General features: G+C 40.2%; 1 protein-coding gene across 3 annotated transcripts in view; it reads left to right on the top strand.

The window, feature by feature from the left end:
* Positions 1-27644, top strand: part of COL4A6 (collagen type IV alpha 6 chain) — a 289921-nt gene that overhangs the window by 101270 nt on the left and 161007 nt on the right. For all 3 annotated transcript variants that reach the window (XM_082447502.1, XM_082447503.1, XM_082447504.1), the window contains one exon: positions 24512-24595. In XM_082447502.1, coding sequence (XP_082303628.1) covers positions 24512-24595 — 84 coding nt within the window. The remainder of the gene's footprint in view (positions 1-24511; positions 24596-27644) is intronic.

Here is a 27644-nt window from a genome sequence, read left to right as displayed (position 1 = left end):
GCCCTGCAGTAGGAGTGTGGCAAGGAGGCCAGTGTGGCTAGAATGAAATAAATGGAAGGTAGAGTTTTAGGTCAGCTTAGAGAGTTTAAAAAGGGAGGAGGTAGGTCATATAGAGTCTTGTAAGCCATTGTAAGGATTTTAGCTTTTATTCTGGGTAAAATGGGTAGTCTTTGGAGAATTTGGGGCAGAGGACAGACATTATAGCCTTATGTTTTCAAAGGATGACTGGCTATTGTAGGAAGGCAAGAACAGATGGAGGAAGACCAGTTAGGAGATTATTGCAATTGAATTGGCTACTTGATAGCTCTTCTGGGATGTCTCAAAGGAACCTCAAACTTAACAAAAAACATCCCCCTCTACCCTCCCCACAAAACCCCAACCCGGTCCTGCTCCATTGTTCTTTATGTTAGTGAATGGTCCTACCATCCACCTAGTTGCTAGAGGAGAAACCTGCATACCATCCTTGATTCCTTGTGTGTGTGTGTGTTCATATATATACATATGAATCACTTTGCTGTATGCCAGAAACTAACATTGTAAATCAACTATACTTCAATAAAAACAAAATCTGTTCTAGGGACTTCCCTGGAGTTCCAGTGGTTAAGACTTCCACTGCACGGGGCGCGGGTTTGATCCCTGGTCGGGGAACTAAAATCCCACATGCTGTGCAGTGCGGCCAAAAAAATAGAAAAAAAAATTGTTTAACTATACAAAGCTAAATATGAGAATCGTTCCCCTGTAAGCTTCTGGCCATTTTTCTCCTCTCATGGCCTTCATAAAGCATAGCTATTTGTGTAAATATACAAGTTTGATCTGCCCTACTGTCTACTCCCCTCTATTAGTAGATTTTAAGTTACTGGAAAAGAAAGGACTTTATTTTTTAGTGAACTATTTCAGATATTTATTGATCATTCCTATGCATGTCTTTTTATTTTTATTTTTTGGCTGTGTCCGGTCTTAGTTGCGGCACGCAGGATCTTCGTTGCAGCATGCAGGATCTTTCGTTGTGGCGCACGGACTCTTCATTGTGGTGCACGGGCTTCTCTCTAGTTGTGGTGTGTGGGTTTTCTCTTCTCTAGTTGTGGCATGCGGGTTCTCTCTTTCTCTAGTTGTGGTGCTTGGGCTCAGGGTGTGTGGGCTCTGTAGTTGTGGCACACAGGCTCTCTAGTTGAGGCATGCAGGCTCACTAGTTGTGGTGTATGTGGGCTTAGTTGCCCCGCGGCATGTGGGATCTTAGTTCCCCAACCAGGGATCAAACCTGCGTCCCCTGCATTGCAGGATGGATTCTTTACCACTGGACCACCAGGGAAGTCCGCTATACTTGTCTTTATACTTTTACTACATTCCTCAAAAACACAGAATATTGTTTTACATATTTATAAACTTTATGTAACTGATACATAATTTTGCAGCTGTTTTCATCCAACATTATGTCTTAAGATTCAAATATGTTATAATTCCATTTCTTTCATTTTAACTATTATCTAGTATTCCATTGTATGCATATAATCATAATTTGTGTATCTTTTTGTCTCCTGTTGGATATTTTTTTTTTTTTGGCCATGCTGTGTGGTATGCAGGATCTTAGTTCCCTGACCAGGGATCGGACCCGTGCCCCCTGCAATGGAAGCATGGAGTCCTAACCACTGGACCACCAGGGAATTCCCTCTTGTTGGATATTTAAGTTACTTTTCCATTTTGGGGTAACACAGACAACCATTTTAGGAAAATTTGGTGATATTTAGTAAAATTAAAATGGATGGAGCTAGAGATTGTCATACTGAGTGAAATAAATCAGACAGAGAAAGACAAATATCGTATGATATCGCTTATGTGCGGAATCTAAAAAAAAAATGATACAAATGAACTTATTTACAAAACAGACTCACAGACTTAGAGAATGAATTTATGATTACCAGGGGGAAGCGTGGGGGGGGAGGGATAGATTGGGAGTTTGGGATTGATGTGTACACACTGCTATATTTAAAATGTATAACCAACAAGCACCCACTGTATAGCACAGGGAACTCTGATCAATATTATGTAACAATCTAAATGGGAAAAGAATTTGAAAAAGAATAGATACATGTATATGTATAATTGAATCACTTTGCTGTACACTGAAACTAGCACAACATTGTTAATCAGCTATACTCCAATATAAAATTAAAAGTTAAAAAAATTTGTATACTTTTCCAAATCATCCCATGTATTGACTCTCAAGAAACGAAAAAGAAAACAAACAAAAAAAATGCACATGCTCTTCAACACAAGCAAGTCCATCCCTAGATATATACACTAGATCTACACTATCCAATATGGTAGCCATAAACCATATGTGGCTATTTAAATTTTAATTAATTTAAGTATCAGTTCTTCAGTTGAACTAGCCACCTTTCAGGTGCTTAATAGCCACATGTGGCTAGTGGCTACTAAATTTAACAGTGCAGATATAGAGCATTTCCATCATTGCAGAAAGTTCTATTGAATTCCCCAGTGTTGCCTTGAAGAATGACTTTATTTGCATATGCCCAGTATACCATGAACGTAAAAAGCATTTGATATCTACAGAATGAATGAATGTGAAAATATTGCATTATGAGGCTGTATATGGTAAGTGTTAAATGAGTTCCAGGAATAATAGCTAAACAAGTTTAGAAGGGGTGGAATTTGAGCAGAGTTTCAGGGTCCTGTGCATGAGTTTGGAGGAGAATTGAGCAAGGTGTTTATCCAAGGCAGTCAAGTGCAACATAGCAAAAAAAGGAGTTGGAATCATTATTGTGGAGGAAATCAGATAGCTCAGAAACAGAGAAGCTGTAGCAAGAATAAGATCCAAGGCAAGACTGTGAGTGGGGAAAATGAGTCATGAGGTCAGAAGCCAAAAAGATTAAAAGGAGGCCAAGAGGTAGAGTGCAAGGCAGGTCAGAGAGAGCAGTTCAGGACAGAGGCTGTGAAAAAATGTGAAGATCTCTGAAGCCTGTGTACTCCTGGCTTTGAGATGAAAATCTTGTTATTTCCTGAGCAGATTGCCATCACCCACAAGAAGGGAGGCCTGTCCACTTTTAGTGGAAGCTATGGTTAGGAGAGGGTTATCTGGAAGAATGTGGAAGAAGATTAGGATTTGGGTCCCATTACAAGTAGCTGTGAACATTTGGAGGTTGGAGGATGGGGCCTGGACTAGGTGGCTGAGAACTGCATTCTGAGAGAGTAATTACTCTGGAAAGAGTAAGAGACAGGGAGGGAGCAGGTGAGGTAAAAGAAGAGCAGATCGAAAAGGAAAGGGGGATGAAAAGGGCAAGGGCCAGATGAAGCAGAATACGAGTGGGGGCATTTTACATGTCTTAATATTGATTTCCAATTAATTGTAGGGTTCTTTCTAGAAATTTAAAAAAACAAAACAAAACAAAACACAGGAATGCTGTGTGAGATTCAGAAGCCATGGGTCTGATTCAGTTAGAAAGTACAGTTCTAGCCCCAGGCTCTCTGAGTTGCTCTGCAGTCCACTCCTAGTTTTCCGGAAAGCTTCTCCCCAGAATCCACTAACTTCCCCAAGTCAGAGGTAGTGATGAAAAAATTCTGGTCCCCAACATTTTCGGCATGGAGGGGACAGGTGTGTGGCCAAAGGGGAAGTTGGCTCTGAGTGGAAAATCAGAGACAGCCATTTGAAAGTGCATGAGTCAAGCAGGGTATCCCATATCGCTATCTGAAATCTTGTGAAGCTTAGCTTGACAATAAAAATCCTATCTCTCCTGCCCACCCCTCATCCTTTCACATGCTATAGATAGTCCAAACTCAGTTCAGATTTCTGTTGTTATTATCAAAACTCAATCAGAGTAGTACCTACCTTCAAGGCAAATAAAGATATAATCAATTCTAAGACCAGAGGAAACAAAGCTCTGTTTATTTGCTTGCTTACAATATTGCAAACTCATTTCTAACCATGGCTTTTGAGGACCAAAGCCAATGGCAGAGGAGCTAGACACAGTGCACCCAAAGGGGAAACAAACCTATCTGACCTCAGGAAAGTAATCATTCAAGTGGAGATTATGCATTACGAGAGCAGCCAACTGTCTACCAACAGTGGGTTTGCAATCACAGAAATCTTTCTCAATGGCTTTCTATACCCTCTAGCAATATTGTCAGAGGTTTGGATTCCTGAACAAGACCAGTCTGAAAGAGCTGTGTGTGTGCATTGCTAATTCTTTACAAAGATTACAGCTCTTTGATTCCCAAGGCTATTTCTTGTTCTGACTCCCCTATTTCTTTCCACCTCATGTAACTTCACTCTTCAGCCTCAAATCCCTGTGCCCAGGCATGAGCCAGTCTACTGAAACATGGGCAACTGTCTTGGCATGCATGGGCAATCAGATGTTTGAAGAAAATTGATGAATAACCATGTGTCCAAGAGATCCATGGGGCTTAGGGAATTAAAAGGCTTATTCTTGTGGTTAAACACTGGGAATGCCATCTCATTCCCGTGCACTGATTTCTCTATTATCAGCTGGTAAGCCACAAGCAGATCCCTTGTTCATCTGCCAGGATGCAAACTAGCCCTTCTTTCAAGTCCCACTTTTGTTCTCAGGCTTAGGAATGCTGCAGTTATTCCAAAAGGAATCTGGCTGGCACAGTTAATTGGACTTATTAGGTCATAATTACAGTATCAGAGCATCAGCCTGCATTTTTCTGGATGTGATTATTGAGCCTTCCTAATGTATATCTTTGGGTCCTGATGCCACCATTTAGGATCCAATGGTTGAACTGATAGACAACTAGCATATAGACAACTAGGCTGAATGCTTCCCTGAGCCCTAAGTCTATGAATAAACTGTGTCCTTAGGAAGGAGTTTTGGGAAAGCAATTGATAATCATAAATACTAATGTATGTTGAGTACTTGCTATGTGCCTGGCCCTATGCTTGCATTATCTCATTTATTTTTTTTACTTTGTTTTCTAAAAAAATTTATTGAAATATAGTTTATTTAAAATGCTGTGTTAGTTTCAGGTATATAGCAAAGTGATTGATATACATATATATATATTCTTTTTTTTACATTCTCTTCCATGATAGGTTATTACAGAATATTGAGTAAAGTTCCCTGTGCTATACAGTAGGTCCTTGTTCATTGTTATCTACAATAGTGTGTATATTTTAATCCCAAACTCCTAATTTATCCTTCCTCCTCCCCTTTCCCCTTTGGTAACCGTAAGTGTGTTTTCCTTGTCTGTGAGTCTATTTCTGTTTGCTAATAACTTCATTTCTATCATATTTTTAAATTTCACATATAAGTGATATATTCACAACACACAACAAACGGAGGTACTATTATTAATATCCCCCATTTACAGATGAGCAAACTGAGGCTCAGGGTGGGTAAGGTAACTTACCCAAGATTACACAGCTAGTAAACACAGAATTGGAATTTACTCCCATATCTGTTTTGATTCAGAACATATGCTCTTAACTAGTACACTACATTGCCTCTTCTTGAAAAGCATCTGTCTGCTCCTTGCTTCGCTAGCGAGAGCTCATCTGATTTTAATTTGTTAGAAACTAAAATGCAGTAGAATAAACAGATGTTTCCTTTCTGATGAAGTGATGGATTTTATTGTCCTATTTGACATGTCACTAATGGGTTTGAGGCAGAGTGTGGAAATTCGTAGGTCACGCATCAAAAGTATTTATTGGGCATCTATCATGTGCCAGCACATGTTGGGTGCTTCAAAGACATGTAAGAAACAGGTATTACCATCAAGAAGTGTCTTACCAGAGAAATAAGGCTAACCCACAGGAACCCCTCCAAGAACATATACATATGTATGTATAAAAAATAATACGCCAGGACTTCCCTGGTGGTGCAGTGGTTAAGAATCTGCCTGCCAGTGCAGGGGACACGGGTTCAAGCCCTGATCCGGGAAGATCCCACATGCCACGGAGCAACTAAGCCCGTGCGCCACAACTACTGAGCCTGTGCTCTAGAGCCCACAAGCCACAACTACTGAGCCTACATGCTGCAACTACTGAAGCCCATGCGCCTAGAGCCCGTGCTCCGCAACAAGAGAAGCCACCACAATGAGAAGCCTGCGCACCGCAGTGAAGACCCAATGCAGCCTAAAATAAAATAATTAATTAATTAATTTAAAAAATAATAATACACCAGTTCAGGTGACATCTCTAAGTGCTGTGGGAGACAGTGAGGTGTTAATAGAAAGGACACAGGCCTAAGAGCCAAAAGGTGTTGTTTTAGAAACAGTCATGTAACGTTAACTTTTCATATTAATTTTAAAATAAAGTGGGCTTACCTGGGTCGTTCTGGGTTTCTTGATTAGAAGCAGAAGACAAGAAATAATCAGGAAGTCTTCATGGAAGGGCGGGTCACATTCGAATTGGTAGGGAGGAGGGAGGAGACTCCAGGTCCCAGGAAGAATCAGGAAGGGACTGAAAGAGTTATGGCAAAGAGGAAAATGAGCCCGGAGTGTTGATGGGCCAGCAGAGAAGAGACACTTAAATGCTTTACGGGGCACAACCCACAATTAGACACAGGGAAAATCAGGGACCAATGGACTGATTAATTGATTGATTTTTATTGTGGTAAAATACACATCACATAAAATTTACCATTTTAACCATTTTTAACCATTTTAAAGTCTACAAGTCAGTGACATGAGTACATTCACAATGTTGTGCAACCATCACTACTATCTTATTCCAGAATTTTTTCACCATTCCAAGTGGGAACCCCATACCCATTAAGCAGTCCCTCCTCATTCCCCCCTCTCCTCAGCCCCTGGCAATGACTAATCTCCTTTTGTATCTATGGATTGGCCTATTCTGAATATTTCATATAAAGGGAATCACACAATATGTGGCCTTTTGTGTCTGGCTTCTTTCACTTAGCATATTTTTAAGGTTCATCCATGTTATAGTATGTATCAGAATTTTTCTCCTTTTTATGGCTGCATAATATTCCATTGTGTATATATGTGTGTGTGTGTATACCACATTTTGTTTATTCATTCATCTGTAGATACACATTCGGATTGTTTACACCTTTTGGCTCTTATGAATATAGCTTTCATGAAGGCTGGTATATAAATTTTTGTTTGAGCACTGGTTTTCAATTCTTTTGTGTATATAACAAATAGTGGAATTGCTGGGTCATATGATAAACCTATGTTTAATTTATTGAGGAAATGGCATGCTTTTCATGGAAATCTAGCATAGTGGTTTAAAACAAAGGTTTTGAAGTTTGAGTTGAATCCTAGCTGTGCTATTTACTAGTTATATGGTCTTGAGCAAGTGATATAACCTCTGAGCCTCAGTCTTCTCATCTACTGAATATGGTTGCTTGGGGGATTACATGGCATTATACATACAAAGCACTTAGCACAGTGCCTGGCACATAGTAAGCACTAAATACATGGCAGCTACTAGGAATACCCTATATAAGTCTCATGCTAAATGTGATGTATAGTCAATATCACAGATAAGTAGAGGCACAGCCCTTTTCTTGACTTTGCCACTTACCCCCACACTCCCTTGTAGAACTCTGGAAGTGATCTTAATCTCCAGAGAAATGAGGTATGCTGGTTTCTTAACACCTCAATTTTTAACTATTTAAATTGTGTGTACACATGTACAGATATGCACACACACATACATACATACACACTTACATATACACATTAATTTTTCTACTCAAAAAGTTTCTTTAAAATGTCAAAAGCCTGTGTGTTTTTTATATGACAAACGCTTTCCAAGAAGAGACAGTGTACTAGTTAAGAACATGTGTTCTGAATCAAACAGATGTGGGAATAAATTCCAATTCCGTGTTTCCTAGCTGTGCAATCTTGGGCAAGTTACCTCACCCCTCTGAGCCTCAGCTTCCTCATCTGTAAATATGGGGATATTAATAGTACCTACATTTGTTGGTTTGCTATGAATGTTAAATGAGATCATGCAAGCATAGCGCTTGCCACACAGCAAGTTCTCAACCCTCTGTCTGTTGCTGCAGAAATACCCATGACTTTGCCCTTCCCTGCTTTCCCACACCCTCCAAGCCATCGATGTGGCCCATGGGAGTTAAAGAGTCAAGGGACTTTAGCCAGATTCAAAAGAATATCAAATGATCATAAAGATTCTTTCCAAATGAAATGAAATTACACCATAACAAAAGCAGCTCAAGACTCTATAATCTCAAATGTATCTTTTGAGTTTCCTGCTTATGATTAGTCTCTTGGTTGGAAGCTGTATTTTTCTAAGAGGGATTAACGTTCCACCTACACAAAACAGAATCATATAGTATTTGTGCTGAAAGGGGAAGGGGCGGTGAAAGTAATTAACATCCATTGTACACTGTGCACTCAGTTTGTCTTATTTGATCTGTATAACAACCCTGTTGCGAGGTAAGTATCCATATTCCCACGTTGCAGCTGCGGAAACGAGCTCAGAAGCAACTTGTCCAGAACTAGTAAGTGTTATAAACCAAGATTTGAACCCAGATCTCTCTGAAGGCTTCAATTTACTATACCACACTTGCTTTAAAGAATGTCTGAGATCTTGTTTTGCTGTTGGTGAAGCAGAAACCAAGAGAGGTAAAGTGAGTTACCCAAATTCACTTAAGCCAGTTAATGGTAAAGAAGGGACTAGAAACCAGTTCCAAGAATGCCAGCTCATGTTACTTTTTTGACTCTAAATGAATGAATAATATAGTGGCTGATCAGTTTAAAAATGATTAAAAGACTGGAGGGAATCTGAAAATAAGTTTCATCTGTACCTTAATTACTTCCATTTCATGTTTCACAGGCTTTATTGAAAAACTGTTTTGTCCAGTTAGAAGTAAACCAGTGACCTGTGTTCCCTGATGCCTGTGTGCCCACTGCATTTGCTACTTGATATTCAAAAGTAGATATGCAAATGTGAGCAGTCCACTGATTTCAGTTCTATTTTATAAACATGTATTAACCTCTGTGGTGGTTAATTTTATGTGTCAACTTGGCTAGGCTATGGTGCCCAGATGTTTGCTCAAACACCAGTCTAGATATTGCTATGAAGGTATTTTTTAGACATGATTACATCCAAATCAATAAACTTTGAATAAAGCATACTACCCTCCATAATGTGGGTGGGCCTCATCCAATCAGTTGAAGGGCTTAAGAGGAAAAGACTGAGATCTCCTAAGGAAGAAGAAATTCTGCCTCCAGACTGCCTTTGGACTTGAGACTGTAACATCAACTCTTCCCTGAGTCTTCACCCCGACAGCCTGTCCTGCATATTTCAGACTTGCCAGTCCCCATTGTATGAGCCAGTTCCTTTAAATATGTACAGACATATGTACAGATGTACATACATGCATGCATACATACAGTCAACACACACACATCCTCATAGTTCTGTTTCTCTGGAGAACCTTAACTAATACAGCCACCTACTAATATACCAGGCCCAGTACTAGGCTCTGGGAATATAGAGAAGAGATCTCTGTACAAAGAGATTTGTACAATGTGGCAAAATATGACAAAGCACCTTGACAAAGGTAGGACAAGGTAGGAAAATAAAGCCACAAGAAGAGTACACAGGTGTATTTCCTGCTGCCCTTTACACCTGCTAATAATGCTCATGGCACTCAGACTTCATCTGTAAATGGACAATATACTTAATTCTGAAGGAGAAATCTTGCCACTAGGCAAAAATAGATTTTGCTTCTCTCTTTAGGCTATTGTTTAAATCTATTGATTGAATTTATTAATTCAATAAATATGTATTGAATCTTGGTTTTCTACATGGTGTATAATGACAAAGTGGTGATGATCTAAGAAGCCTCAGTGTTGCCAGAGCTTTTCCCTAATCTTGTCCTAATCTCTGGAGCCCAGGTTAGGGATGGAGAAGTTGCTCGATGTCACTGTGCAGTGAAAAGCAGGCACATGGATGCTCCTGGTCAGCGCATTTGTCTCTCTGACAACTTGATTTGAGCCAAATTAGACAGTGCATCTATGGGCTGGGACAGTAAGCTGTCCCCCGGCTCCCACCTCCTGGTTTTCAGGACTGCCTCTTCAGTTTTCAGGCTCTATCAGTGCCTAATTTGCATATAGCACCCATCAGAAAGGCTGGCCTGGTATTTTAGGAAAGACCTATGTCCTTAAAATGTGCTGAATTCCACTTATTCCCCAAAATGCAAGCTCTTCTCTTATTCCCTGCACTGGAGTCATTTACAGCCTTGGGGGAGAGAAGACTAATTAATGTCCATAAAATACTTGGAGAACCATGCAAGGTAGCATGTGAATATTTTCAAAAGTTTGTCTTCTCCCCAGTATCTGAGCCAGTACCAGGCTTATAGAACTTAAGTGAATGTGTCTCACTGGCTAAAGTGTGAGCTCCCCAAAGGCAGTCTTTGTCCCATTCCGCTTTGTAGCCATACAATTTTAGACCCGACTTTCTCTGCTCAGATCTTTAATGTGAGTGTTCCTCAGGCCTTTTCCCAAGGACCTCTTCTCTCCACGCACCATGTCATTCCTGCACAATTATATCTTTCAGCCCAAATCTTTCAAAGCTCTAAGAACATATATATCTGACTACTTAGATATGTCTCCCTGGCTTTCACAGTTACTTTAAATTCAGTGTGTCCAAAACAGAACTCATTCTCTACACACACACACACACACACACACACACATATTGGTCCTATTCCATGCTTCCCCATCTCAGCAAATAGCACCACCATCCTCCCTGTTGCTCAAGCGGAAGGAGTCACCTTTGACTCCTCTTTCTCCTTCATCTCCCACATCTAATCATTCACCTTCATCCATCCATTCACCAGTTCAGAAACCTAAATTCCTTTCCTAAAATCCTTTTTTATCAAAAACTTCAAACATATACAAAATAGAATAGTACAGTGAAACTCCTCCCATGTACCAAGTGCTCAGCTTCAAATTGACCAATTCAGACAATCTTGTTTCATCTATCCCCACTTCTCCTCACTCTCAATTATATTGAAACAAATTCTGGAGATCATTTCATTTCATCTGAATTTCATTATATATCTCTTAAAAATAAGTCATGAAATCATCCAAAATCCCATTATCACACCAAAAACAAAATGAACAGTAATTCCATAATATAATCAAATAGCCAGTCAGTGTTCATATTTTCTCATTGTTTTGCTTCCTTACATTTGAGTATCCAAATAAAGCCCCTACATTATGATTAGGTAGTAAGTCTCTTAAGTCACTTTTTCCTGTAACAGTTGCCCACGGTTTTGATTTGTTGGTTGCTGTTTCCTGCATTTGCTCTTGCATTATTGTAAAGCATTGGTAGTTAGATCTAGACCCTTGATCAGATTCTTTCTCTCTCTCCCTCCCTCTCTCTCATCTCTACCTCTCTCTCTATCTCTGTCTTCCCTTTCTGTCTCTTTCTCCCCCTCCCTTCCTCTCTCTCCAAGACTGTTTCATCATATTTCATCAGGTCGTATTTTATCCTTCCCATCAGGAGCTGTAAAATGTCTGCAATATCTGCTTGTTTCTCTGTGATGTCAGCAGTTGTTGATATGCATTGCCTCAATCCTTTACCTCGTAGGGGCTTGCAAATGTTGATTCTGTAATTCCATCTTTTATTTTAGGGGAAACACTCCTTCACTGATTTTTACGGTTACCCTGAGCTATAGTTCATTTAGTAAAGGCAGGATAAATGCTTGGTTCCACCACCACTCCCCCCCATTTTTCTCCTACCAATTTAAAAAATACTTAATTGTCTAGCATCCTCCAAAGGTGACTAGCGAGGGGTTTTTGTTTGGGGGTCTGGAGGAGAGTACCATTATGAACTCATGGAGTTTTAAATATTTTAAGCATTTCATTCATTGCAGTTATCATTATTGATATACAAATCATCACTTACTTGGCCAGTGGAAGTGTATTCAGATTGGCTCTTGAGTCCTTTTGAGTACCCTAATAGTATTTTTAACAGCTTTACTGAAGTATAATTGACATACAGTAAACTGCATATATTTAAAGTGTACATTTTAAGTTTAGACATATGTATACAACCATAAAAACATACCCCACAATCAAGATAATGAACACATTCATCGTCCCCAAGCGTTTCCTCATGTCCCTTTGTAATCCCTCCCCTCACACTTTTGCATCACCCCCTGTCCCTGGACAATAACAAATCTGCTTTCTGTCACTATAAATTAATTATCATTTTCCAGAATTCTATGTAAATGGAAATAAAGAATGTAAATGCTTTCTTACTGGCTTCTTTTACTTAGCATATTTATTTTTATATTCATTTATGGTATTGACCCTATTATAGTCCCTTAGGAGATACGTGATTTGCAAATATTTCCTCTCAGTCTGGAGCTTGTCTTTACATTCTCTTAAGAATATCTTTCAAAAAGTAGAAGTTTTTAATTTGGATGAAGTCCAATTTCTCAATTTTTTCTTCTTTACGTCAGGCTTTTGGTGTTGTATCTAAGAAATCTTTGCCTAACCTAAAATCTTTGTCATAAAGATTTTCTCCTATGTTTCTACTGAAAATTTTAAAGTTTGGGCTTAAATTTAGATCTGCAATCCATTTTAAGTTAATGTTTGTATATGGTGTGAGGTATGGATCAAGGTCCTTTCCTTTCTTCTTTCTTTCTTTCTTCCTTTCTTTCTTTCTTTCTTTCTTTCTCTTTCTTTCTTTCTTTCTTTCTTTCTTTCTTTCTTTCTTTCTTTCTTTCTTTCTTTCTTTCTTTCTTTCTTTCTTTCTTCCTTTCTTTCTTTTCTTTTGCATAGGATATCCAATTGTTGCAGTACCATTTGTTAAAGTCTATCCTTTATTTACTGAATTGCCTTTGCCATTTTGTTGAAAATTAATTGGCCATATATGTGTGGGTCTATTGCTGGACTCTCTATTTTGTTTCATTGGTCCCAATAATACACTGTATTGATTGCTATAGCTTCATAATAATACTTTCAAAAGTCAAGTCCTGGAAGTCTTAAAGTTTTGTTTTTCTGTTTCAAACTTGTTTTGGATATGCTAGGTCCTCTGTATTTCTGTATGCATTTTAAAATGGCATTGGATTTATGATGATCAATTGGGTAGAAATCAATTTCTTAACAATGGCTTTCCACTTACTTAGGTCTTCTTTAATTTTCTCTGCAATTAAGTTTTCAGTGTACAGGTTTAGCCAATATTTTGTCGGTTTATTCCTAAATGTCTCATATATTAGATGCTATTATAGTCATATTTTAATTTCAATTTTCAGTTGCTTGCTGTTAACATATAGAGATACAATTGATTTTTGTATATTGAACTTGTGTCATTAAACATTACTAAACTCACTTAGTTCTAGTTGCTTCTTGCGTAGATGTCATAGTATTTTTTACATTGTCATCTGTGAATAAAGACAGTTTTACTTCTTCCTTTCAAATCTGGATGCCTTTATCACACTGGCTAGAACCTCCAGCACAATATTGAACAGAAGTGTAAATGTGGACATATTTGCATTGCTCCCAATCTTAGTGGAGAAAGCATTCAGACTTTCACCATTAGGTGTAATGTTACCTATAGGCTTGTTCGTAGATGCTCTTTAGCAGATTGAAGAAATTCCCTTCCATTTCTAGTTTGCTTTGGGTTTTTATCAGGAATAGATGTTGAGTTTTGTCAAATTATATTTCTGCATCTATTGATATAATCATATTTTTCCCTTTTGGTCTACTAATATGATGAATTATATTGATTGACTTTTGAATGTTAAACCAACCTACCATTCCTAGGATAAACTGTACTTAGTCATAATGTACCATTATTTTTATATACTGTTGGATTCAATTTCCTAAATTTTTGTTAAGAATTTTTGTGTCTCTATTCCCAAAAGATATTAGTCTGTAATGGTAATACTTGACTCATAGGATGAGTTAAGAGGTAGTCCCTCATCTTCAATTTTCTGGCAGAGTTTGCGTAGGAATGGTATTATTTATTCCTTAAAGGTTTGGTAGAAATCACCAGGGAGGCTATCTGGCCTAGGAATTTTCTTTGTGGGGAGAGTTTAACTACAAATTCAGTTTTTAACATCAATATAGGACTATTCAGATTATCTATTTCTTCTCAGTGAGCTTTGGTAGGTTGTATATTGCAAAAGACTTACCAAAGGTGTAGCTGAGGCCTTGCTATAGATGGGCTTTCTGAAATAAGTTTTGCATGTCACTTTGCCTGGAAACAAAAAGTAGATGAGTTTCAAAGCCATGAAACAGAATCAGAGACAGAAATACTGGCCCACTCCTTTGCTCGTGGGCTTTGGCTAAGGCCAAAAAGTTTGAATTGGAGTTTAACTTTGCTTATGACATATCATGCTTTTATTTATTTTTTTTTTGGCATGTTTCTTTTTTTTTTTTTTTGGCATGTTTCTTTTTTAAAGTCTGTTCCCACCAACCAAGTAGACTACTCGACTAGTTTCTATTTTCTGCATATGAGAAGGGATTAGGGCTGTTTCTCCTAATTTTAGAAATGCAGGCATATGTGACAAGTTGGTTTGTCTTGCTCACCCTGCACGCAAAATTAAAAACAACTTCTGAAAGGATTTACAGCTTAAAATTACAGCCATAAAATTAGGTAAAAGTAACATGCAGTTCTTGTCAAATGAAGACAGAGATCCTAGTCTTCTATTTACTGGGTTTTGTAATTTGGGGAGGGTTTCCGTCTCATTTTCCTTCTAGTCATGAGGGATGGATTTGCTATGAAACGTTCTATTTCCCTGGTTTAGATCCTCCTCCCCATGTCCTCTTTCCTCATTTCTGAGCAAGCAGAACATCTATACTCTCATCTATATCAGTATGCCTTAGAGACTCTATATCATGAGCTAAATATCTAGCTAAAAAATTATAGAAACAACCTGCATTTGTTTCCCATTCTATATCCTTCTAATAGTTGCTACTGCTGGTGAATTCCACATGGACTCACTGTCTGTCTCAACTGAGCATTGGTTAAATTCTCTCTTCCAAGTACAAAAGACAGAAATGGCAGTGTCTTTGATCCTTTGGACTCAATAATAGATGAGACAGTCCGTCAGGATATTTTCAGCAAGTCGAATACTCTGTCCTGGAATCCCAGTCCTTCCTATTCCTGTAGGTTCAACTCTTAGAGAACTTATTGACTCTTCCATCCTAACTTAGGCTACCAACTAGAAACCCTAAGGGATTCTTTTTCAACTTGGAATGATTTCCCTAAAGACATCATATTATAAATAAGCCATAAGGCTCTGGGACAGGCCACTAAAGCCCATGACACTGTATGCCTAAAGTCTAGTAGCAAGAATAGGCTCACAGAAAGTAGGACATGCAGCCCCACCATGCTTTGCACAGCTGAGGAACCTGAGGATCCACCTGGCCACTCAAAATAATCTTGTATATTTTTATTAGAAACTGTCACCACAATTTCTCTGAAGCAGTCAAAAGGAGAAGCTGTTAGAGTGAGCAATGAATACCATAATGAAACATAAATAGTGCTATTGTTGGAAAAGAGGGAAGGTAAAATTTAAGAAAGGATGTGTGAATGAATGTATTGTATATGAATTATATCTCAATAAAATTGTTACAAAGAAGAGAAAGAAAAGATGTGACTAGGATTTCCAGAGAAATGGATAGGATATGAAAAGCATTCCATGAAAATGGAATAGCTGATAAATAGAACTCTATGAGTAGAATATTGGAGGTGATAGTTTGGCCTGCAGTGGTGGTTGAGCCTGATTTAAAGGGGCTCTTAAGTGTTATGCTTGGATTTAGAAGTTTGCAGATAAGAGAGGGTCATGAAAGGTTTTTGAGAGAAGACAGGACATAATCACATCTAAGTTTTAGAAAAGTATCTCTTTACCTTTTCCAATAATACTTCTCACTTTCTTCTTTTGATCATAGTTGTCATTAGGCTTTAAGCTCCTTGAGTGTAATAAAAGTTTCCTAAATATTTGTCTTTCTTTCATTGTGCCCAACACAGTGACTTAATACATAGCAGGTGTGCATTGAAGGTTGTCCTCAAATCAGTGAAGTAGACTTGGTGTGAGAAAGCCTTGTTCTAGTCTTGTCCCTTTCTGGTCATGTCCCCTCTATTTAAATATGTCTCAGGTTCATTCACTTCTCCCCATCCAACCGCCATAACCCTTGTTCAGGCCACCATCTTCTCTCCAATAGTCTCTCTTTTTTTATATATATATATAAATTTACTTATTTATTTATTTATTTTTGGCTACTTTAGGTCTTCATTCTTGGGTCTTCATTGCTGCACGCGGGCTTTCTCTAGTTGTGGCGAGCAGGGGCTACTCTTCGTTGCAGTTCACGGGGTTCTCATTGCAGTGGCTTCTCTTGTTGCAGAGCTCAGGCTCTAGGCACACGGGCTTCAGTAGTTGTGGCACACGAGCTCAGTAGTTGTGGCTCGCGGGCTCTAGAGCGCAGGCTCAGTCGTTGTGGCGCACGGACTTAGTTGCTCCACGGTATGTGGGATCTTCCCAGACCAGGTCTCGAACCCGTGTCCCCTGCATTGGCAGGCAGATTCTCAACCACTGCGCCACCAGGGAAATCCCTCTCCAACAGTCTCTTAATTGGTCTCCCACCTCACTATTACCCGCTCCTGTCCACTAGCGATACTGCCACTAGAAAATTTTTTCTAAAATATCAATCTGACCATGTTACTCTCTGCTTAAAATTATTCAGTGACTTCCTGTTGCTCTGACAATTAAATCAAACCTCCTTAACATGGCCCACAAGACTCTGCATGAGCAAGTCTTTGCCTGCCTAGACAGCAAAATCTTCTGTCACTCTCCCCTTTACTTTCCTGTTTCAGTCACTCTGGCTTTCTTTAGCTTCTCCTAGCTGCCACGTTCTTTCTCACCATAGGGCATGTGCACTGATTTTTCCCTCTGTCTGGAAGATTCTCTGCCTCATTCCCATCCCTTGACCTAGCTGATGCTTCCTATTCTTCAGACGTCAGTTTAACTGCACTTTTTGGGGTTTTTTGGCCACGCCGTTCAGCATGGAGAATGTTCCCCGACCAGGGATCGAACCCGTGCCCCCTGCATTGAAAGCACGGAGTCTTAACCACTGGACCACCAGGGAAGTCCCCCTAACTGCACTTTCTTAAATAAACTTTCTCTGATCCCATCAAGGAGGCCAAGTGTCCCTGTTGTACGTTCTCATATCCTTCCATTGGTCTCCTTTGTATCGTATAGCACAATTATAATTAAAAGATTATTATTTATTCTTCCAACATCTGTCTCCTCTACAAGAACATAGAGCAAAGGAGCAAGTCTATTTTGTCTAACAGGATACTCCCAGGGCATAATCCAGTGCCTGGCACAGAGTAGGCACTCAGTAAATCTTTGTTGAATGAAGAAGTAGTGCTTATATCTTAATGACTTGAACATTGTAAACTTTCAGAGTATCCTGTTTTTCTCCATCACACTTTGCACAATGATTATTCTTCAAATATTTGTGTAAGTATTTATCTGTATCCCATATGAGAATATCAGCTCCATGATGCCAAGTACTATGCTTACTTTTTTTTTTAAGAATAGTATTTTTTTAAAATATTTATTTATTTATTTGGTTGCACCGGGTGTTAGTTGTGGCAGGCGGGCTCCTTAGTTGCAGCATGTGAGCTCCTGAGTTGCGGCATGCATGTGGGATCTAGTTCCCTGACCAGGGATCAAACCCGGGCCCCCTGCATTAGGAGTGTGGAGTCCTATCCACTGCACCACCAGGGAAGTCCCCTGTGCTTACTTTTTAATCAAATTATATTTTACAGACAATAAAATGTGCTGATTATAAACGTGTAGTTTCATGAGTTTTGACAAATGTGTACACTCATAAACATCTCTCCAAACAGATATAGAACATATCCATTATCCCAGGAAGTACTCATGCCCCCAGTCAACCTCACTCTCACAACCCTGCAGAGGTAACCACTGATTTCTATCATCATATATTCACTTTGCCTATTCTAGAGCTTCGTATAAGTGGATTCATACTGAATATGCACTTGCCTGGCTTCTTTCACTTAACATAGTACCTGTGAGATTCATCCATGCAGTTACATGTATCAATACTTTGTTCATTTTTTTTATTCATGAATAGTATTCCATTGTACAAATATACCACAGTTTGTTTATCTACTCACCTATTGATGGAAGTCTGGGCTCTTCTCACTTTGGGATTATTAGGAATAAAACTGCTATGAACTTTCATGAAAAAGTCACATTCAATTTTTTTTATCATCCTATCCCCAGCACCTAGCACAGTGCCTCGTACACAGCAGGCACACAATACACATTTGTTGAGTAAATGAGTGAATCTAATCCTTCCAATGTTAGTGATAACTGTACCTTTCCTTCCTGCTTTAGAAACCATATTAGAAGGCAAATAAGTAAGAGCGACTCAATTACAGAAAGAAACGTGAATACCCTCTTAATATGTTTAAAAGTAAGTTGCAGAGTTTGTACTTTAAAATGTTATTACTAACAATTACTTTCGACACTCCTCACATCTGAACTTGTCACACAAGTGTGTCATGATGCTACTTGTAGGATTTCCGGATAAAATATAGGAGGTCCAGTTAAATTTGAATTACAGGTAAACAACAAATAGATTTTTAGTATAAGTATGTCCCAAATGTTGCATGGAACATATTTATGCTAATTTGGGACATACTTATAAGAAAATATGCTAATTGGGATATACTTATTGTTTTTCTGAAATTCAAATTTAACTCAGCATCCTGGATTTTTATTTGTTAAAACTGGCTACCCTAACTACATGTGAACTGTGTGACCTCTGGTCCTCAGGCCCCTTCCAGCTTTAAAGCTCAAAGATTCCTCACTTTCTCCCAGTCTCTTTCTCACATATTTTTCTCATATATCCTTCAGAAATGCTGTTCTAAGAACATTATGGACAAGATTTAGTTTTTCTGTTTGTGTGTCTTAAACATTTGCTTGGTGAATTCACTTTAAGGTCTAGCTGGACAGTACACCCCCTCAGGCCCTGGTTCATTCTGACTGGCTAGGGCTTTTCCAAGTGAAGTCCGAAATGCTTGTTCCTCTCCCCACCCCCTGAGCCCATCTGTTGCGTTTGTGTATGTGTGTGACCACAGTTGGACAGATGGAGGGAAATGCCTTCCTGAACTACTCATCAATGTCTGGTGTCAGCTTTGTCCTTAAAATAAAGTGTGGGTGACAAGTCTCACCTGGTAGGGAGCCAGCTCGTACAGATCCATTTCTTCTCTTCCCAGAGCCTTTCATTCATAAACTCATAGGGAACTGTTCTTAAAAGGCAAATGCACATTAAACATGGGAGAAGACTAAGGTCGGTTTAGTGTGTGTGTGTGTGTGTGTGTGTGTTTAAATTTCAATGAATAGGTTTTGTTTTGGAATTGCTCAAAGTAAAGCCAGACTCTCTGTGTTATTATCACAAAGTACAGAAACCTAGGATGATGCTACAGGGGGCCAGGCTTAATGGAAGGGCACTAAGATTTTGAGTCAAACTTGGGTTCGAATTTGTGCCACTTCCTAGCTGTATGACCTTGAGTAGGCAAACTAGTAAACCCCTTCAAGCCTCAGTTTTCTCATCTGTGAAATGATGGTGGTAATAGTGCCTACCACACAGTGCAGTTGGGACAGTTCTGTGATATAGCAAAAGTGAAGTACTTAGCCAGGCACACAGCAGATGCTCCATGAGCGGTACCCGTTATTATGAATGTGGCCCCAGGACTAGTTCTGATCCAGCCAAAGAGGCCTCTCTCGGTTTTTGGACCCTGAGGCAACGAGCAGGGAATGGAGATTGTAAAAGGGCACCTCAGCGTCTTGTATTATTTTTCTTTTTAGAAGTTTACCTGTGCACTGAAAAGAAAGGCCCTGGCTTTGAGTCTTCACTTTGTCACTTAACTGCCAAGTAATACCAACTCTGAGACTCAGGTTTAAATTTTATTTTAATCTGGAAAATTTATATATAAATTTTCTTTGTTTCAAAAGTAGTTGTGAGAATTATATTTATAGGAAGGTTGTTTAGAAAGTGTACAAACAATGCAAGTTATGGTAAAGTCAGTAAACCCATCTTGATAAAAAAGGCAAAAGAATAAAAAGTCACCTCCCGGGCTTCCCTGGTGGCGCAGTGGTTGAGAGTCTGCCTGCCAATGCAGGGGACGCGGGTTCGAGCCCTGGTCTGGGAAGATCCCACATGCCACAGAGCAACTAGGCCCGTGAGCCACAATTACTGAGCCTGTGCGTCTGGAGCCTGTGCTCCGCAACAAGAGAGGCCGCGATAGTGAGAGGCCCGCGCACTGCGATGAAGAGTGGCCCCCACTTGCCGCAGCTAGAGAAAGCCCTGGCACAGAAACGAAGACCCAACACAGCCATAAATAAATAAATAAACAAATAAATAATTTAAAAAAAAAAGAAAAAACCACTAATATGCTTATAAAAAAAAAAATAAGCTACTTTGTCTCTAAAAAAAAAAAAAAAAAAGTCACCTCCCAACACTCACCTTTCTTTTCCTGACTTCCCAATTTCAAGCTGATTCCTGGAATTTGTGGCAGTGGGTTCAGTGGGGAAAAAAAAACAAGGCAGAGAGTGAGGATAGCTGGTTTCTTATCCCAACTCTGATACTTAACTTCCTATGGTGAGGAAGTCACTAACAGCTGAGGCTTCATTTCCTCATCTTTAAAATGCAAATCAGTCATCCAGTGATCACTTAGTAGGTAGGCACGGTACTAGATGCCATAGTTATAAATAATACCAGCTAACATATATTGAGCATACTATATGTGCCAAGCACTTTGCTAGGGGCATTATCTTTAACCTCCCAAAACCCAATGAACTAAAGTATTATTATCCCTATTTTATAGTTGAGGAAATTGAGGCTTAGAGGGTTTAAACTTATTTGCTTTATAGTAAACAAACCAACATCACCTCAGAGGAACTTACTGTCTAGGGGGATAGGTGAAGATATAAAGAAAGCATTGTAATATTGTGTATGTGTGTATGTTGCTACATATACCTGTACCTCTAAAACACCTGTGTCAGATTTGTGGTAGAAAATCAAATGAGATTTGGTGTGAAAGGTGATTTGAAGAAATCTGACACTGTTACAACAGAGCTTTACCATGAGTTATTCACCATTTCAGAGAATCACTGCACTAATAGCAACTCCATCTGTGGTACTTGAGTCAGCAATACCACATTCCAGAATCATCCTGCTTCAGCAGACTGTAGCATTCCTGGTGATTCTGCATCAAGCTCCTAGCCTCTGATGACTTCATTACATCTTCATTTTTTTTCTTAATTAATTAACTTATTTATTTTATTTATTTTTGGCTGTGTTGGGTCTTCGTTGCTGCACTCGGGCGTTCTCTAGTTGTTGTGAGCAGGGGCTACTCTTCCTTGCGGTAGGCAGGCTTCTCTTTGCGGTGGCTTCTCTTGTTGTGGAGCACAGGCTCTAGGTGCGCAGGCTTCAGTAGTTGTGGCATGCGGGCTCAGTAGTTGTGGCTCGCGGGCTCTAGAGCACAGGCTCAGTAGTTGTGGCACACGGGCTTAGTTGCTCCGCGGCATATGGGATCTTCCCGGACCAGGGATCGAACCCGTGTCCCCTGCATTGGCAGGCGGATTCTTAACCGCTGCGCCACCAGCAAAGTCCCTACATCTTCTAATAGAGCCATGTATGAGCATTTACATATTAAAATACATATTGTTTCATTAGAACGACTTTTGTTTTTTCTTTGCAATACAATTATGGCATAATAAGTGCCTTTTTTTTTTTTGGCCGCACTATGGGGCTTGCGGGATCTTAGTTCCCCGGATCGAACCCAGGCCCCCTGCAGTGGAAGCACAGAGTCCTAACCACTGGATATGCACTGCATACATATACATGGAAGGGAGAAAGCATTCCGGGGTGGGAATGACACCAGTGATGTGGCCTGGTTTAGCAACGGTTGGCGTGTCCCCAGACAAGCCAGGATAGGGCAGAGACTTCCTCTGTTCTTGGTCTTGCCATGTTCCCTGGAAGCCACTCCTTTTATCCCTGCCCTCCCCCCGCCCCCCCCCCCCCCCGCCCAGTGTAATTGAAGACTCCTGGGGGAACTGCCAGGGCTGGCATTACAGGAAATTGCCTTGTGGCCAGTGGGGCTTCTCTGGTTACTTTCCTCAGTGACAGAAGACAGTGATGGCTTCCTGTCTGTTAGCTGGGTGTCTTTGCCTCCTTGTTATGCCAAGTTCCCAAGAAACCTCAGCTTGTGCTCCTTATATTTTTGTTCAGCTCCTGTTGTTGGGATTTTTCCCCCTGTCTTATCCAGCTCCCTGCCTCCAGCCTCCTTGCTCCACGCTAGAGATCTGGAAACTTTTGGTCCATGATGGACAAATTTTATGGGACACCTAAAGGGCATTGTTTCGAATTAGGCCATAGCTCCAAACAGATACCACTTTGGCAATGCCTGTTGAGTCCTCTCCCTTGAAGGTGATGAATTTATCATCTGGAAACAGACTGGTTTTTTTCTTCTTACTAATTATACGTGTTCATTGAAGACTGCTTGGAAAATACAGAACTATATGGAAAAGCAAATAGAAATTATCCATTATCCCGAGAAATATAGCACTCAACGTTAGACAAAGGGGGCACAGCATTGGTGAGGATTAAATTCAATGCTGCTCTGTCTCCCTGTTCTCTATTCCATTCCAGCCCCCAGCTTTCACCTTCCACAGCACCTCTTGATCTCACCCTTATGAAAACTTGCCTGTCCTGTATACCATAAAGTGGAGGGCAAACTGGAAAGTGTACAAAAGCACTTACCATGTCAAAGGCATATAAGAGAGATAAAATATCTTTCATATCAGGAAGGTGTTTGGAATCTAAAATAGCAATATTTTGTCATAGCTCTGCCATCACTACCTTATTACCGAGGTGTTGTGGTGATAAAGGGTTGTGGGAATGCCTAAAGAGATAAGAGACCATCTGAGAAATTCACAGTGCTCCCTGGGAGTTAGGAAAAGGTTCACAGTACAAAGAGACAAGAATGATTAAGTGTGAGGCTGGCTCATAAATATGCCTTTCTCTTTTGAACAAAACAGCCAACATTAAACAAAAAAGTTGGATGATACTAAATCCATCCCAGAGATAAAGTTCTTATTACAGATAATAGTTAGAATTTATGTGTTGCTCTTTTTCCAAGGTGGGTAGGGTCAGAATGGCAGTTTCCTCATTTTTGAGTCTGCATTGAGACAGAAGACTTAGAAAACACTAAAAGGCATAAGGGTTAAGGTCAAGGCTTTGGAGTTAGACCTGTGTTCAAATCCCAGCTCTGTGAGGTCATCAAGCGTTTTTCACATGCCATCTACTGTTTTAGACATTGGGGATGCAGTGTTGGACAGCACAGATAAGGTCCCTACTAACATGGGGCTTACATTCTAATGGGGGGAGACAGAATGTTTAATGTTGAAAAGGTAACAGTGATATGATTGGAAGTAACTGGGGGCCGCCTTAGGTTTAGTGGTCAGGAAAGGCCTCTCTGAGAATAGACAATTGAACTGAGACTTGGGTGATAAAAAGAGGCCAGCGATCAGAAACATCTAGGGGAAGAGCATTCCAGGCAGAAGTAACAGCTGGGGCAAAGGCCCTGAGGCAGGAACAGGCTTAAGTTTTTAAAGAATAGAATGAATACCAGTGTGATTGAAGCAGAGTGAGCCAGGGAGAGAGTGAGGAGAACAGGTTGGAGAGGGTCAGCACATGTCAGGTCATGAGGGGGGCCTTGGAGAAATTCAGCTTGTTATAATCATCACCATAAAACAGAGAAGGTGGGAGTTCCCTGGCAGTCCAGTGATTAAGATTCGGTGCTTTCATTGCCCGGGGCCCTGGTTCGTTCCCTGGTTGGGGAACTAGGATCCTGCAGGCCACGCAGCGCGGTCCAAAAAAAAAAAAAAAGCAGAGAAGGGAAAAGGAAGTTGGATTGGAGAGTTAAGGGAATAGTGTACAGTATCACCTGAGAAACTTGGATCTGACTAACTGGGCACAGGGGTTTGAATGCTGTGCTCAAAGTGGGACCTGAGGAGAACAATTCTGAGGGCAGAGTACAGGGTGGCTATTTTCATCTATCATTACATTTCTGGCACTTGAATTTCTCTCAAGTTCTCTGATACATCTGCTGCTTTCTCAATGAGGGCAAATATATAAGTCCAGCGGGGCTCAGGGATACAGCTAGAGCCTATTTCCAGCCCCATGTAAAGAAATGCTCTTGTATTTTGTGGCTGGAATTTCTACCTGTGTGGGGAGATTTAAGTCACAGTTCCCCAACCAGCTACCAAACTGGCTATATAGTGAGGTACAGAGCTGACCTAAAAGGGTGCTAGCTTAAGATGCCTTTTTATTTCATGACACCGCCAAGTGAGATGATTAAGCCGCTCTGATTTATTTGGTTAGGAGGAGTGTGGCTAAGGGGCATGCTCCCTGGGTAGCATCGCCTCTTGCTTCACATGGTTCACTAACTTTTTTCTTTTTTTCTTGTTTTTAATAGGGAGAGAAGAAGCCCTATGGCAAGCCATGTGGAGGCCAAGACTGCATTGGGGGCTGTAAATGCTCTCCTGAGAAAGGAGCCCGAGTAAGTTGCTTCCTTCATTGTTGAAAGACAGATAGTCACAGGAGCCGATATCTGAAGTGTGTGTGTTTTCTTTAGAATTAAACTGCTTAGAATTTACTCTTATGACCTCATGGAACAAGCAAAGTGATGAAGACCAGCTGGAAGGAGCTTTGCTGACTAATGATAGGCAGAACTAGATTAGTCAAAGTCTCTGACGGACTGGGAAGAGGTTTCTTTCATTGACTCAATACCAGAGTTTCCTCAAGGTTTCATCTGGGGTATTTCCAAAAGGCAATTAAGTTGTGCAGAACCAGATTATGATATGTTTGTAGATGCACGTAAATTTTCATAGCTCATTTATAGGTAGGCGCTTCCCTACCACTCTGGGGGACAAGTGGCCCAATCGTTATCTACAGACTAGGGATGTGCTTCATCCAAAATCAAGGGTACAGGGTAGCCATAAAGTCCAGAAATATAGGTGACTATACATAAAGAATGATTTATAGATATTATATTAAAGCATAGGACATGTTTCAAAACATTAAGTGATTTATTCAATGTATTGTCCTTTAATAGCCATGCCCAGTTCAAATTGTTGTGCAAATTGCAATGAACACAGTGCCTTGATACAGCATTTCTATCAATCCTCGTATATGCATATGTGATGTGTTGCCCCAGATGATTTGTATTTTTGATTTGCACTGAAGAAACTTGCATCTTTAGTATAACTCAGCAAAAGTATTCAAGGGGGATCAATCCATAAAAAAAATAAAATCCAATCTACGTCTTCAAAATTTATGGCCACCCTGTAGAATTGAGATCTTCCGACTTGCAGCATTGTATTTGCACTCTCATCACATTCAAACAAGCCTAAGAGCTTACATTGTCAAAGGAAGGTAGCATAAATAGGTCAACCAAACCCTTAAAAACATAGCTGAACAGGGAACAGAGTGACCGCTCCACCTCCTCTTTCATTATCTTCCATTTGCAGTACAGTGAAATGTCAAACTATGCCAGAATTTGAAGGAAAAGTATAAAAAGCCATCTCTTCATCAAAAGGGACCAGACATATTGTACATTAAAGGCACAGACTTAGGGAATCATAAAATATTAGAAAGGGAAGGTATCTTCGTGAGCTTCTCATCTTATCCACAGATGGTAGAGGAAACAGTCTCTGAGAAGGAAAATGACTTCCCGGGTCACACAGCAAATTGATGACAGATTCAGGCTATTACCTGGGTCTTTTGATTTCTCGCCTGTTTACCCACTGCTGTCTCCCAGGGAAGTCGTGTTCACTATAGCCACCGAGGCCCACGTTCTTCCTCTGATCTATATCTAGGAAACACTTTGGAAAAAAATAATTCTACAACAAATATATGAATATGTTCTTAAACTACAGCAAGCAACACAGCCAATGCAAAAGTCTCCCTTGATGTTCTCTCGGTCCCACTATTGTCCTTCTGGTCTTTTTCTGTGCATGATCAAAGATATGTATGAATATGTATAACAATAGTTTCATTTTCTGTTTTTTTATCCCAAACTATAATCATAAGTATATATTCTATGCCTTTTTCGGTTTGTTTGTTTGGTCACATAATATGTCCTTAAGATCTTTTCCTCTACCCCGAAGTTTAATCTAGCCATTTCCCTTTTGATGAACACATAGGTTGTTTCCAAATTTTTGCTATTTTAAAAAATGGAAGTGCTACAGTAGAAATCCTTGAACAGTCCTCCTTGTACTCATTTCTAGTATAGATACTAAGGATCCGAATTACCAGATGTAAGGGTAATGGGCATTTTTAATTTTAAAAGCCAATGATCAATTACCCCACAGAGTATCTATTGGAATTTATTTACATCAACATTGTTGTACAAGAGTGCCCATGTTTCTATACCCTTGCCATCACTTGATATTTTTGTTAATATGGGTGAAAATCATCTCAATTCCCAGACTGCATGTAAGTTTAAGCATCTTTTCACATATTCATTGCAGGTTTGTATTTCCTCCGTGAATTTCCTGGACATATCCTCTCCCCACTTTCCTAAGGGGCGATTCTTATTGATTTACTTTACCCCTGCAAAGATACAGCAAGTAAAAATGGCCCAAGTGGAAGCAGATGAGATTTGAAGTTTGACACAAAAGGGCATTTCCTGGTGGAGCGTGAGGGGCAGGAAGTTGGTTAGACCCTGCAGCCAGGGAACTGAGAAACAACTCTGAACTGTTTGTGGGGCTGGGGAGCCTTTAAAACTAGAAATTCTTATATATTCTGAACAGAGGTCAGTCCTACACCAGGCAAACATGCCTACGATGACCTCATTGTTTCACCCCTGGCTGAGATTTTGATCTTTGAAGATAGAAGGCGGTAGATTTCCTCTGTGAGGAGCTCTCATTTGGATTCCAAACATCTGGAGCCCTAATCTGGCTTCTCCTTTGAAAACAAGAGTGGTTGAAGGGGCGTGGGATGGAGAAAAATAGAATATCACCGCACAGATTTTTTTCGTCAATATTTAAAAGACTCGGTGTCCACACAGTCAAATATGCTCCTAAAACTTTATTTGTGAAGCCTGAAGTTTCTGGGAACGCTTGTCAAGGTTAGTGAACCAGACCAAGCTGTATTTCATGAGTCAAGGGCAGGAATGTCCTATTTCCCAAGTAGATCAGGAGGCCAGTGCACATGGGGCCGATCCTGTGCACACAGATGCTTGAAGCTGCCCACGCAGACAGGCCCTTTTTACTCATCTTCCCTACCCTCCCGCGTTCCCAGGGCCAAGCAGGATTGTTTAAACTGGACCCAGCACTGTTGACCCTGCAGGGCAGCCCCTCAGTACCCCTTTTGTGCAGATGTCAGAAAGATTTGAGACTGTTTTCCTTAGCTGAGAAGAGGGCCCCTTTTGGATTTCAAGCTGTTCCTCTCCAGCTCTGCGAGCTGGGAGGGGAACGGAACGTTGGTTCACCCCTGAGATATGCTGCAGCCCTTTGCAGGGCTTGCCTCCTGCCTTGGGGAGACATCAAGCACATAGCTTGCTGGGCAGTGTGTATTTTTCTTTTGCCAGAGGCCTCTTGAACTGA

Source organism: Balaenoptera physalus, assembly GCF_965194825.1.
Source record: "Balaenoptera physalus genome assembly, chromosome: X".
In the NCBI taxonomy this organism is placed as follows: Eukaryota; Metazoa; Chordata; class Mammalia; order Artiodactyla; family Balaenopteridae; genus Balaenoptera; species Balaenoptera physalus.
Note: the sequence above shows the minus strand (reverse complement) of the source record. Positions and strands in the feature narration are given on the sequence as shown.